General features: G+C 33.6%; 1 protein-coding gene across 2 annotated transcripts; it reads right to left on the bottom strand.

Moving 5' to 3' along the window:
* Nucleotides 1-1,535: 1,535 nt before the first annotated feature.
* Nucleotides 1,536-14,611, bottom strand: LOC110670947 (RNA polymerase II C-terminal domain phosphatase-like 4). 2 transcript variants are annotated; one of them, XM_058131980.1, is made up of 9 exons: nucleotides 14,480-14,611; nucleotides 13,919-14,115; nucleotides 13,256-13,341; nucleotides 12,370-12,485; nucleotides 10,719-10,899; nucleotides 8,890-9,179; nucleotides 4,052-4,237; nucleotides 3,932-3,970; nucleotides 1,536-2,097 (listed from the first exon to the last, which is right to left on the bottom strand). In XM_058131980.1, exons 2-9 carry the CDS (start codon nucleotides 14,113-14,115, stop codon nucleotides 1,786-1,788), a joined length of 1,407 nt encoding a protein of 468 aa, XP_057987963.1. In that variant the 5' UTR covers nucleotides 14,480-14,611; the 3' UTR covers nucleotides 1,536-1,785. The 2 variants fall into 2 exon arrangements, with proteins under 2 accessions (XP_057987963.1, XP_057987964.1); XM_058131981.1 differs by lacking the exon at nucleotides 4,052-4,237.
* Nucleotides 14,612-15,239: the final 628 nt, after the last annotated feature.

The raw sequence follows: 15,239 nt of genomic DNA, 5'->3' as shown, positions 1-15,239 counted from the left end.
AAAGTCGGATGATTGAAGTAGAGACGTGCCACGGGAGTTTTATGTGATCGCAAGATTCCCAATAAGTTAAAAAGAAAATTTTACCGTACAGCCATACGACTAGCCATGTTATATGGTGGTGAGTGTTGGGCAATGAAGGAGCCGTATGTGTCTAAGATGAGAGTTGCGGAGATGAGAATGTTAAGGTGAATGAGTGGTATAAGACTAGATAAAGTCTGTAATGAGAGTATTAGAGAAAAGGTAAGAGTAGTATCAATTGAGGATAAGTTGAGAGAATGGAGATTGAGATAGTTTAGTCATGTAAAGCGTAGACATACGGAGGCTCTAGTTAGACAAATAGAGCACATTGGGTTAGAGGATAGAAAGAAAAGAAGGGGTAGACTTAAACTGACTTAGGGGGGAGTAATACAACATGACCTAGAAGCATTACACATTTTCGATGATTTAACCTAAATTCGTTTAGAGTGGAGAAAGGGAATCCATATAGCCGACCCTAATAAATTAAAAATTTAGTTGAGTTGAGTTGAATTGAGTTGAGTTAAAATTTGCACCAAATTGAAATTAAAACCAAAATCAGACTGAAATTGTCTTGAACCGAATTAGATTAGAACCCAACTAGAACCAGAATCGCCAAAAATAGAATCAAAACTGCTTCAAAACTGCTTCAAAACCGAACTGAGATTGGCCTGAAATTGTAATTGACCTAAAGACAATTCAAACCGTCTAAATTCAAGCCTATTCAGGTTCAAAGCCTCCAAAGATCAAGGAACCGACACTTCAAACCCTTGATCAGGTCTAATGGTATCTACATAGAAGCTCCACTAGAGATGACGTTATAGAACAGAGCTATTTAAAAAATTTTTCTTTTTAATACATTTTTTAATTAATATCTTAATATTTATAAAAATAAAACAAAGTAAAAACAAAATTATATAATGTTTAGCCTCACCATCCATTGGCTTAAACTTCTAATTAAATTTATTTACGAAAATAACTACACAATTAGATTGACAAAAGCTTAATAAATAATCGACTATCACAACAAAATAATTACAAACACTAGTATCTAATAAAAAAAAATTACAGACACTAGTAAATCAAACACTCACCCGCTTAAACAATAATCTCTACTAATTGACTTGTTGCTAATCCACTAATCCACTATTAAATGCAAGTAATATTCGTTTGCGCGTAATCACGGATGGCATACAAATCAGCCGTGCAGTCTAAGCAGCCCGTTTCCTTCGCTGTTCTTAGTTGAATTTAAATACACTCAGCTTATAAATGAAACCAATAAGCAGCTAATTGATATTAAGGATTCAAATTCAAAACATAATAAAAATTTCAATTAAACGAATTATTAACGATTTGATTAACCGCACTATGATCGCCAAAATGATAATCACTCTTACTCTGAGCAACTAATCACCCATAAAAAGAAGCCCCACTAGCTACAACTATACACCTACAGTTTGAGCAGACCTAAGCGAAAAATATTCAAAAAATAATCCATACAGCCAAGCGGCATCAACGAATGAAATTCAATGGGACTTTGATCATTCGCCACTTGACGATCATGGGTGGTCAATAAAAACTATCAAACGTATGAGGTGATTTTACATGATTCTGTGGACTACTCGATGTACATAGGTAACCATAATATATGGTGATGCGAGGTCAAGGAACTTATCTCACTATCTCACATTACCAAGCAGGAGCCAAACACCAAGCCCCTCAAACTATCGATTACTACAAAAATTGTTTAAACCTAAATGAAGATGCTGACTATTGATTTTTTGGTTGGTTGACACAGAAATTCTCTTCAGGCTGTCTTTGCCACAAATAATTTGCAGCCTCTATCCACCGTGGATGAACCAAAAACTTCTTGTTCTTCAGAGCCCAACGAGACTTCTCGGTCCCAGCTTCTTGGGACACCACATGTGTAACTGATGGGTCGAGTTCTCTGGAGCACGTGGCTCCCAATTGCTCAGCCATTTTCCAGAGATGATGGTTTTCAGCCTGAAACTGGGTAGGAAAAACTCGACTAAAGACAATTTTACATCCCTTCAGCACATCCTTACGAACAGTTTTCAAAACCTGCAGAACAAGAGAGGAAATCTAATAAATAATCTCAAAATACGCGAAAATGTTACCAAAGAAGGGCCTTTTTTCTGTTTATTTTAAAATTTTAGCACATATAATGAGAGAATTTTATTAGGGGAGATAGGCATTAATATCATCAGAATGCACCAACTAATCAACAAATATTAACAAATCTAAGATCTAAAACAAACTGCAGATTTAAGCCACACGCGTACCAGCAGGAACCTGTGGCATATTCAGAACATGTAGGTAATCAGTCAGTTCCAAAATGAGCTGAATCAAACCGAACTTTAAAAATTATGTGAACCAAACCCAACTGAAGTATACAGAAAATCAAATCAAAACAAACTTAAAATTTTCAGTTCGGTTCATCAGTTTTGATATTCCCTCCCTCAGGTTACACTTTGTCACAGTAATTCAACCAATAACAAATCAACAGCAACTAGGTTATACTAAACAATTCAATAATCAACAAAAAAAAAATTAAAAAAATAAGAAAATAGAGCGAGGAAATTAACCATCAACATTCAACAATCAACAACAATATACAAGAAATTAACCACTATACAAATAGGCCACAGAGAGGAGGGGGAAAAAAGGGGCCAGGGAGGAAAATTAGTATTCAAATATATCAGATCTCAGAGAGGCCCGGAGCAAAAATCTCTCACAGAGAAGAAACCTGTTGTCCAGAGAGCAGGAAGCCAAAGCACAGATTCTGACTCCTAAGACTTGTGAAGTGCTGTGGCGAGGAGCGACAAACAACTAACGAGCAACAAGAGAAAGCAGGAACAACAAGCGATGAGATAGCGAGGAGAGATGCCGCAATTGGTGGGAGTAAGGAGCAACAGAGAAAGGGAGGTGGAGACCAAAAGAAAATGGAGAGAGGGAGTCAGGCTGCCTGAGCTGAGAGAAGAGCAGATCTTCTCAAAATTTTAAGCTATATATTATGGGCTTAGTGTCTTGGGCTCTTGGCACCTTGCCAATTGAGCTGGACTTTGGAGTGAAGGCTTGGAGGGCCTTAAGGTTAATGGTTAAAGCACATAGGCTACAGGCCTAAAACCTGCAGAGAGTATATGATCTTTAAAAATTCGGTTTGGTCTGGTTAGTTCAGTTTTTTACACAATTAACTGAATTGAACCAAAAAACTAAAAACTTTTAAAATTAGCAACCAAAAAACTACATTAAATCGGCTCAGGTTCAGTTAACCGCTGGTTTTATAAAATAAAACATACATAAAACCAATCATCTCAATTAACCTTTTTTTATCAGTCTTTTGATTTTCAATTTTTAATTTTCAATTTTATTTGTCCAACATGACCTAGAAGCATAACACAAGTAGAGCACATTGGGTTAGAGGATAGAAAGAAAGAAGGGGTAGACCTAAATTGACTTAGAGGAGAGTAGTACAATATGACCTAAAAGCATTACACATTTTTTAGGATTTAACCCAAAATCGTTTGGAGTGGAGAAAGATAATTTATATAACCGATCCCAATAAATTTTTGGGATAAATGCTTAGTTGAGTTGAGTTGAGTTTAATTTGTCCAACCCTAAAAGCATAGTTGTTAAAATCACAAGTTAACTCGTATGATTTTACGAGTTATAACCACCTAAACAAGTTAAAATGTATATAAAATTGGTATCAAATAAAATCGAGTTTTCAAATAGTGAAATTGACAAGAAATTACTTGAAAGCCTAAAAGATAATATTACTTGAAAGCATTCATGCATGAGCACATCACACATCTGTTCTTAAACAGGGTAGACAGGACAGGATAAGAAAAGATAAAAATTGAAAGAAAACACTTTGTTCATTGGTCTTTTTCACCTGTCTCACATCTCTGCCATCAAGATTATCCACCAGCTCCTGCAAGAAGGTACCGAGTATATTAGAATCAGGCACCAAAAACAGGTTATTATAACAAAAATGTGGAAAGAGCGGCCATACGTCGAAGAACATATGGTGAATTTTCCTCAACACTTTAAGAACAGATGCAAGTGCTCCATCAGAGTCACTCTCATCACTCTTTAGCTCTGAAAGTGATTTACAATTGAAGCCAAATTGGTGACAACTTGAAGCGAAAAAATGATATCTTTCCATCAATATCAAATTGTCTTTGTGCTTTGTCCATGCCTAAATCAAAATAAAAAAAATCTTATAAGAAAATGAATAATCATTTACCCACTCAAATTTACCCATAAAATACACTACAATTCAAAGAAACGAAAGCTAGAAGCATCTTTTCTCAAATATGCAGTTGATCACCATAGACGACTGGCTTATTATACAAGTATGAATAAAAACATAAGGTGATCTGCACTCCAAAGACAAACAACTATTTCCATATCAGCTTCATCTATTGAGAATGAATGTTATGTTGTAAAGTAGATGTTGGAATGCCACAAGGCCAACTTAAAATAGCTTCTATACACCAAGGGATTTAATGACTACAAGACAAATTGATGCAGATGACTTCCACAAACCTTTTAGGGTCTCTCTGGAACAATGTTTTCAAACCCAACCTGGTCATTAAACTGATGACAGCAGAAGGTTAAAAGTTTAAAGTAAACCAGTATATTATTATTTATTACATATAAATTAATTACATATTATAGAATTAACAATCTTTTAAAAAATTATAATGATGTTTTAACATTTTATAAATAATTATTTAAATTAAATTTAACTAAATTTTAATATATAATATTTTTTAAAAATTTCTAAAATTTTTAATTAAAATTTTAGATTAATTTTATACATTTATGAAATAAATATATATATTAAAGTAATAGAATAATTGATTTTAATATATTTTATATAGTTATTTAATACTAATATTTGTACTAGATATTTGTATATGTGTGTTGTGTGTAAATTAAAATTTAAAAGAAAGATTAACAAAGATATAATGTAGTTTAAATAGTAAGAGCTCTCCATATGCATTAAGATGTTCAGGGTTCAATTCCCCTCCAACAAACTCTTTTTTTTTTTTTTTTGAAGTAAAAGGGTTGGCCTGGTTTAAACCCAGCCAGCTTGACCAGTTGCTCACCGGTTACCCAACCAGTTCGCTCAGGTCAACCCCAATTTTCAATTGAAACGGGTCTTCTTTTAGAACCGAACCAGCCAATGGTCCAATTCTCAATTAAACCAGTCAAACCGGCTGGTTTAGTCTAATTCTAACATTGTTTTGGAAGTCAAAAAAAAAAGTGCAAGAATTCAATTCAATTTACTTCCGTTAAATTAATTTTCATGTTTGGAACAGTGTTGTCAAAAGAACTAGGCGCCCTTAAGGTGAAAAAGTCCTCTATTGCCCTAGGTACTAGGCGCTAATTTATTATAAAATAATAAATAATTAATATACAGTGTAAAAAAAGTCTTAACATATTACACAACCAATAAATTGTCAAATTTCATATTCATATTTCACAATATATTATATATTTTAAGCTTTAAGATCAAAAGCATTCCTATAATAACAAAAAAAGTTAAAGCAAAAACAATAAAGCCAATAATATAATTTAAAATTCTACATGCATTGTTCAATTTCATTCATTATGTCATGCAAACTCAAAATCCTAATTCTCTAGTCACCGTGCAGATGCCAAAAAGTGAAAATAAATCAGGTTAGCTTTTCTCTTTCTCAACTTCTCCCCTTTTTTTTCTTGAATTTCTAGCCCTTTTCTCGCCTTGGGGAGCCTAGGCGTCGCCTAGTTGAAGGCGACTCGCCTAAAGGTTTCCCTGGCGAGGTGCCTGGATTTTGCCTGGCCCAGGCACCTCTTGACAACACTGGTTTGGAAATATATAATTACAAGAATTCAATTCTTTCAAGTTAAAAAGTAATATCGAAATATATAAAATATAAGGCAAAAAAAAGTATAATTTAGCAAACTTCATTTCATTTAATAGCATAGAATTGAAAACCCAAAACACCTTTAAAACAAATTTTTCTCTTGGTAAATAAGGATAAAATAAGAAAGTGAATACATTTATTTTACTCTACAATCCTTCCAAATAGGATGTTAGATAAAAAAATAAAATTTCAAAAAAAAATCTATAGTATGTTGAAATGTGGCACAACATGAAAGAAATAATTGACAACTCATATAATTACCATTATCACGCTTGCAAATTAATGACCTTCCTTCTTCAAACAAGAAATTCTGAATATTGTAAATAACTAGTTTTCAACATCATGTAATGAACTTAAAAGGTAGCTAGTCAGAGTCCCACAAAATCATCCTCCATTATCTTACAAGTCAACCACTCATTCCCTATACATGTTTGCTTATCATAAACATCCATATATTACATCACTATGACAGCATATTTACAGGAGCATAGGACTTGGGGGAACTATACTAATAACATCCTTACACCTTATGAAGATAAATTAAGGCCAAAGAATTCAAGTAATATTAAAAATTTCTTCCAATGCGCAAGTTGACTTGATTTGCTTACAACTAAAACAACTTAACCACATGTAACAGCCAATTTATTTCAGAAAGATTTGCAGTCTTCATAAATAACTTAAAAAAAATATGGGAAACGTAATCATAGTTATTAAAAGCTCAAGGCGCACTAAGGCGCCAAGGAGTCCCGGAGCCTGAGCATAAGGCACAAGGCGAAAGCACACACTTAAGCAAGGTGAGGCGCAAAAAAAAATTTAAAGTAAAATAAATGTGAATATTCTATCAAACTTCAAATAATATAAACCTAAAAATAATAATAACTAATAAGCATTCAAGTACTAATATATTAAAATTGAATAGTCTTTTAATATTATATAACCAAAGTCAAGCAATTATAAAATAACTATTCTTCAATCTTCATCAAGAGTAACATTATAATCTTCATCTTCTTCTACACCTGCATCCTCGTAATACTCATCTTCAAAATTAATATCTTCATCATCTCCCTCATCTTTAAGAACTAAAGCAGTATTATTTGGTTCTCAAGTTAGATTGGCATAGATCTTGAAATAGGTGTAGATACAACTTTCTTTTTTTTAAAAAAAAGAAAAAGAGATAATGAGTTGTAGTGTTGAAAACGGAAACATAAGAGGTTTGTGATCCTGAGTGTGTTAGTTTGATAAGATTTTGCATGATTGGTTATCACCGACGATACGAATTTTGAAAACTTCTAGATCGACAAATTTCGAGTTAAGTGACAGTCTTTTGTCAATAGAAGTACTCGTCGAATGTGGAAATAAAAAAGGAGCGTCTTTCTGGCCTTGCGCCTGGAACAAGGCGCACGCCTGGTGAATGTCACTTGCCTTTCTCCTGTAATGGCGCTAAGGCTAGAGCCCAGTAAGCCTGGAGCCTGAGGCATGCCTGAGGCGTGCCTTAATAACTATGAAAGTAATCCAACAAGAAGGGAATAACATTTCACACAAATCTCTAGTATGATGCAGTCCAATGTAGTCAATTTTTAAGCAACATGATGCTCTTCAAGGTGGTGCAAGGCATAAAAATCTCTTGTATTTTGCATCTAGAAAATATAGAAATAACTAAAAATAGCAAAGTGAAATATTGTAAAAAATTATAACATTATAAGACACAAACAACGTGTAAGAAAGTGGTATCGAAGGATTTACAAGTTTTGGATATTAATGCAGACTCGATGGTGAATTACGAAAAAATATCCATATAGCCAACCCCAACTAATTTGGGATTAAGGCTTAGTTGTTGTTATTGTGTAAGACAGATATGAAATCCACCTATCCTTTTTACGACCCTTCAACTATCATTTCTAGTTATTATCAAATCAAGGAGCCCAGTATTAATCATCTTCCGTGCATGTAAATATGCACATTCATACACAATGAAATTAGTGGAACCTTAGAAGGAATAGGTGGTTTGGTTCTTGTTAGAATGCTAGCTGTTACAATTACCTGTGATTGTGTGTGATTGATTGTGCCACCACAGTTGTGTGTGATTGATTGTGTTACCATATTGATTGAATTACCATACCCATAAAGAAACCTAGTATTCTTGGCATATCTCTAAACTCTACACGTACACTCAAGAACTTGAAGGAATAATCAAGCTACTCATACAATCTCTCTTCTTTCTACAATTCCAATGGGTAAAAGATTCCCGCAAGCATAATTGCTAAGTGTGCAAGTTGGACACTGAAGCATAAGCAGTCTCATATTATCAGGTTTATGCATCTTTTAAGGCTTTATAAGCCTTCTTAAAAAAATCCCCTTCAAACTTGGTAAAAGAGAAAATGGACAAACATAGATTACATTAAGTATGTGATACAGATCAAGGCCGGCCATAGAAGGGCAAAAAGAGAACAGAGGCCCAAGACCATAAAGGGCAAATGGATGGTAAACACAACTAAAGATGGTAGCAAGATTGGGGAAGGTTCTGGAAGGCTCCACATGTACACAACTGGCAAAAGGTGGTTACCATGAGGCCATAAGCACAGGAGGGCACTACATGCATAACTATATAAGAGAATAAAGGATAGTGGAAAATGCATGGAGAGGAATTAGTTATAAGCTGTTTAGCTTGAGCCAATGGACAAATTCACTGGTTCTTCTTTTATTTGTTATTGTAACTGAGAGGAGAGCTATTGTAATTCTCCTATTGGAATATAATCATTCTTATTTCTTTCATTCCCATTTCTGTCATTTACAATTCCAGTTTCTTACCCTATATTCACATAAATTTGGTCATATTTTATTTCAATTTGGCTTGCATTGAAATCCATTGGCATGTGTTCACATCAATGTAAAGATAGCAAATTAAGTAAATATAGCTAGTTGCTTATGCACTCACAGTTTCTGTATCATCAAGGATCAGAACAGCACTTTCTTGCCCCAGAACAATATCAAGACCTTTTTGATTTCTTTGAGTTCCATCATCACGTGAAATAACTCTAGCATTGAAGTACTCTCTTCTAGGGTCAAGTAGCTTAGCCATTTCCAGCGCATATGCTCTATCACCCATCGTGTATATGTACATCTCAAACATTTGACTTGCTTCCTTGAGAAATGTGCGTACAAAGGGCCTTAACTTGGTCATCATGTGCATGAAGTCCAACATGAACAGGCTACCATTTGAAACATCTACCCATTTCACATAAATATAAAATTGATAAAAAGGCCCCAACTGTTGACGATAATTATAAAGAAATTATCAAAAATACATGCGCCATCAAAAAGATACAATTGTGAAAGTAAATGCAGACTCGCCAGAAGTTTCACGAACCCCGCCAAAAAAATAAATAAATAAATAAATAAATAGCAGGCTTCACTTCAGGACAAAATGCATCTATTAGGAGGCATTACGTATAATCTATTATGCATGCTATAAAAGACCAGTAACAGATTTCTAAGGAAAAAGAAACTAAAAAAAAATATCATGCAATTTTAGCAAAGCACACAATGATGCCATATATTTCCCCCCATAAACAACACATTTCAGAAAGGATACCATTTAATGTTACAAGTTAGAAGCACCATAATAAATTCCATTAGGAGAAAAGAATTGCATGGCTTCTTAACAAAGCGCTCATGAAGAGCAAGAAAAGATACATCAATCAAGCTTCCTTAAGTTATACCAAATCAAAGGCATTCAGATAATTCATAAATTGTGTAGCATAGAATGCTACTTTGGCATGCTATTACTGCTTTGGAAGGCCCATAGTAAAAAACTTTCTTTTTAAGAGGAGAGGAGTATGGAATGTTAGACTGTCACACTTTCCAATAAAACCTTCCCTTCAAAGAAGTTTTCAACAATAAGCAAAACAAAAGATTTATTTATCTAAATTGATTTTGCTTCAACTCAATTAGAACTCACAATTCCCTGTGAATAAGACCAGTAACAGATTTCTACGGAAAAAGAAACTAAAAAAAAATATCATGCAATTATAGCAAAGCACACAATGATGCCATATATTTCCCCATAAACAACACATTTCAGAAAGGATACCATTTAATGTTACAAGTTAGAAGCACCATAATAAATTCCATTAGGAGAAAGGAATTGCATGGCTTCTTAACAAAGCGATCATGAAGAGCAAGAAAAGATACATCGATCAAGCTTCCTTAAGTTATACCAAATCAAAGGCATTCAGATAATTCATAAATCGTGCAGGTGCAGCATAGAATGCTACTTTGGCATGCTATTACTGCATTGGAAGGCCCATAGTAAAAAACTTTCTTTTTAAGAGGAGAGTAGTATGGAATGTTACTGTCACACTTTCCAATAAAACCTTCCCTTCATAGAAGTTTTCAACAATAAGCAAAACAAAAGATTTATTTATCTAAATTGATTTTGCTTCAACTCAATTAGAACTCACAATTCCCTGTGAATCAAATTTAGAACACTTAGGTCATAATAAGCCATGAAGTACTTATCAGAAGCACAATGCAAGTCTTCATTCTATGGTTCTAAGCTCATATCAATTTACAAAAGTTCAAGTGCTAACTAAACAACAAAAGTTCAGTTGTGACACAATAAATTCCCTCACAACAACATTCAACCAACTATAACAGAGCTAATAGCACTAACAATCACAAGAGAGCACTTCCCAAGAAATATGAATCATTAGAACAATTTCCACTGTCCATGAAGAATCAAACAATCAGGTTAAATGAGCATACCTTGCAGAGAATCTATTTGACTCTTCAAATATTCCTCCTCTAATGTCATATGCATAAGCTGAGTAGAATTAAGCAATGTATGGTCTAAATCAAGAACCAAGTAAAGCTTTTTGTGGCATAACAGATTCTTCACATCTGTGTTACGTAACCGCATAATTTCATCATTGCCAAGCCTTAATCCCTGCAAGTAAAATTGTTCTCTACGCATTATAATTCTAGTGAGAAAGTGAAAGATAATAAAGCCACATTATGCTAATGAAAGCAATTCAATTGGATGCAAGGACACGAATAAACCCAATATTTCTAAATTTGCCTATGATAGTTATGAACTGAGCATACCTTTTTATCGTCTTTTTATTGACTAATTGGCTATTGTCCATGAAGAATCAATACCTTTTTATGAGGGTAGGGTTGCTCACTAATTGGCTAACCTGACCCAAAAATCCAGCTTTAATTGACAGTTTATCGGATCAGGCTGATTTACATGTTGTAAATATGCTTTTGTCGAACAATTTGGTTTTATCTGATTATCCTCCAAATTCAAAACCGCTCGGTGAAGCATGTCCATTTCTCACCCTTTTGCCATAGACGATGCATCCAAACTCCTCCATCATCGTCATCAAACTCCCAAGCTCCCATAGCAGCCAATATCATCTCTTCCTATACGTCCTTTTCCTTTCTTTTTCTCCACTGTTTCTCTCTGCATTGCTTCCTTTCTCATTATGGGTTTTTTCTCACTTCTCTACAACAAGGATTTCTGGGTATCTATTCAAGGTAACGCATCTGTTTTTGTTTCTTGTGTGGATTTTTGTGGGTGACTGGAGACATTCTATCTTGGTTTTTGTGAGTTTTACTTGACTGCAGAAAATTCTCTTATTCGGTTGAGCAACAGTTTTAAGGACAATTTATGCATTCCTAAGCTTCAAAAATCATCACAATTTTTCATTGGAATTTAAAAAGTTACATAGGCATTGCATTTGTTCAGATGAACTACAAAATCGTATATGTATGCAGCATGCACTAAATTGCATCTTTTGAGGAAGAGAAAGAAATTTACTTCCAGGGTGTTTGAATTCACCAGCTATTCTAAATTTCTTGGTGTTTATTCTGTTTTCCACTACCTCTAATGTTTATGTGATATGAGCTTTGATGCATCCATTCGCAGAACCAAAGAAGAGGGACTTCTTGCAAACTCTATTGAAGATCATGGCTTCAGTGCTCAGTAGAAGACTTGAAGGCATGTTGTTTGATTAATGGGTTATTTGATTAATGAGATTGCAAATGTAACTAAATTTTCAAAGATATTAAACAAGAAAAAACATATATAATTGTCAAATCTTGATGGATATTGGTGTTGAGCTATTTCTTTCCATCACTTCTCAATCTTCATGTGACAGGAACCAAAGCAATTAATGCTAAACATATAGAAAGAAACAAACTTAATTACGTGTAGGGTCAACCCGACCTGAACTGATCCTTTCTGCAGTCAGGTCAGGTTATATGACAAACCAGCACAAGCCAAATGATCTCAGGTCAGGTCAGGTTGACGGCAAGCCAGACCCATGAACAGCCCTATATAAGGGGATGATAAATCATAGCTTGGTCAAAATGCAAGATGCATTCACATATTGAAGATCTTTTCACAATATACCTTATGTATGTATCCAAATGTGACACCAGTTTCCTCATTCAACTTTTGCCCACAGAGTATACACATGTCTCCAAAAGATCCTGGATGTATGCAGGCATCCTTACTTGAGGATGCTCCTAAATAACAACAGGTCAGAAGCAGTCAGCATTAACCAACTATTAATGATTTTAAGTAAATGTCAATCATTAAGGTGAAAGAAGATTCAAAAACATTTTAAGCTACTGCTTCAAGAGACATAAACACATAACCAAAATGGATATACAGAAAACGGTACTAAATTACCAATAGATGAAACCTCATGGTGCGTAAATGATGTGAAAATACTCTCACGTGTAAAAGTGCTAAACCACACCATAGGTTTCTGAACTTTTCCCTCTCATGTATTCATGTTCTACATTCATGTTAGTGTGTGAGGAAAACAATTACAAATTAAAAAAATTCTCAAACATTAAAACAACAAGTGCAAGGTTGATTACTTCAATCCAACTTTTGAATAACACAAAATTAATCAGGATAATTCCAAGTTACCAACTAATAGTCAATACTGGCTACAAAAGTTCAAACCAGCTGCACGAATTTATTGACTTTATTAAATTTAAAAACTCTGTTCAAGTCCTACATAGATTCATTTCTTCATTTCTTTCCTTCAGCTTTTACTAAATCCAGCAAATTTCATGATAAATCAAATAATGAAATGTTAAAATATTGTTATAAATCAGCAAGTTAAAGGTTGAATAATCAGGTCCAAATGTGCATTTTAACAATGACCAAGTGATGTAATAAAAAAATTAAAAAAAATAAAATAAAACCAAGTGATGCTCCCGATGCACATAGATAGTAGGGTACAACAAACTAATAGACCATCCAACCCAGAAAAGAACTTTACCTAAGTTCTGCTCTAGGGATCCATTAGACGTTGAACGTTTAGGATCTTCTATGTTCTCCAATTTCTCCACTCTAGATCTTTTTATCCTGTGAGTTAATTCATAAAACCAAGTTTGTTACAACTAAGATTTAATTTGAAGAATAATTGAAGATTTAATTTGGAGAATAATTCAACGACATAAGAAATCAATAGAATGAAATACAAGTATTTACTCAGAGTTAAACTAAAACCTGCTTAGATCCACAATTAGATCTGACATCCATCATTGATATACCTAATTGCAAAATAGAGTATTCTTGTATATTTTGGATTCATCCAAATTCCAGATCCATGAATTAGAATTATTAAAGCATAGCTAAACATAGCTAAAAGCAGTTTTCTTACAGAAAGTAGGTTTTCTAGCAATTTGTAAAGCTTCCATAAGCTAGCCCTCTCAATCAAAAACTAACTAATCATAAACCTTGTTTACCGTCTAAACACCAATCCCCAGAATAAAAATGCAAAAAATATAAATTTCAAAACTGTAATGAGTATATTTCCTGATGTACCAAAAGAAAACAGTTATGACTCAAATTCCAAAAGAAATAAGTTCCAAAGTAAAGCATTTTCACCATGATTTTAGTTTTAAAAATTTTTCAAACAACAGAAAGAAACCTAAAATACCTCTGGTTTTCAGTGTCAGAATCATTCTCAGCTTCTTCATTTGTTGATGAATCTGAAGAATCAGAATCAAATTCACCCTTAGCTCCTTCTTCATTCGGTGATGAGTCTGAAGATTTAGAATCCAACTCTGCATCAAGAAAAGCTGCAAAGTCATCGCTACTAGACGAGTGTACAGGAGAATCAGTCACCAGACTCATCTGAAATATCATAGAGGAATGAACACCTTAATTAAGCATTCATATGTTACAAAAATATTTAAGAAAAATAATAATGAAAAACAGGTGAAAGGAGAATATTGCTTTTCTTTTCTAAATATGAGGAGATGATATAGCCATTAACATTAATGAAGCATGGAAACGGCATCCTCTGAGGTTTCCCCGTTCAGAAACGCAGGGACACTGCAAGGAAACGTGTCGGGATGGTGTCCCAAAATTGTAAAAGTTGGAGTGTTGGATATGCGTTTCTGTCACACACAGGACCAAAGCGGTCGCAGACAGAAGAGCAACACTTCGCAAACAGAAGAAGAAGAAGAAGAAGAAGAAGAAGAAGAAGAAGACTCACATAGTCAGCGAAGCGGCTGGATCGATTGTTGATTTTGTCCTGCAATTGAAAAAGATTTTGGGAACCCTAGGTCCTAAGTCTCGACCCTTTGAGGGGTGGGTGTGCTGATGGTCGGTTTGATTTTGATCTAACCTATGAAATCAAAAATTAAAAATTAAAAATTTTAAAAATTAGACTAAATAGATTATTAAGAGAAAATTAAATTGTATTAAATTAATAAATAGGTTTGATTTTAAATCAATTAAATTAAATTTTATAAAATTTTATATTTTCAACATTAAATTTTAATGATAAAAATATTAAAAAAAATTTAAAAATCAAAACTTAAAAATTTTAGGATTTTCTTTATATATATATATTAGTAATTTCAATTCGATTTAATTTTTTTTTATAAAAATAATCGAACTGAACCAATTAATCGAAATTATCAAAATTTATAAATCGAATTGAACTGATTGAATTTTAAAATCGAATCGATTAAACTAAATTAATTTAATTCAGTTCGATTCGATTTTTTTGTTTAAATTGAAATCTACTCTCCCCTACCTTTGAGTTTATTTCTGACTGCCTATGGGGTGGCATGTCTAGTGAGCGTCAATATTTTGATCTGTTTTTGTATCTAGATAAGGAAACAAATGAAGTAAATGATAGAATTTTATATGCGTTTTGATGGGCAGTGGCTTGGTTCAAATTTTCTTAGGGAGATGCTGAAGAACTTGACAGCTGTTAAAATAATATACACACACGCGCACACACACAC

This window comes from Hevea brasiliensis, chromosome 13 (genome assembly GCF_030052815.1).
Source record: "Hevea brasiliensis isolate MT/VB/25A 57/8 chromosome 13, ASM3005281v1, whole genome shotgun sequence".
NCBI lineage: Eukaryota > Viridiplantae > Streptophyta > Magnoliopsida > Malpighiales > Euphorbiaceae > Hevea > Hevea brasiliensis.
Note: the sequence above shows the minus strand (reverse complement) of the source record. Positions and strands in the feature narration are given on the sequence as shown.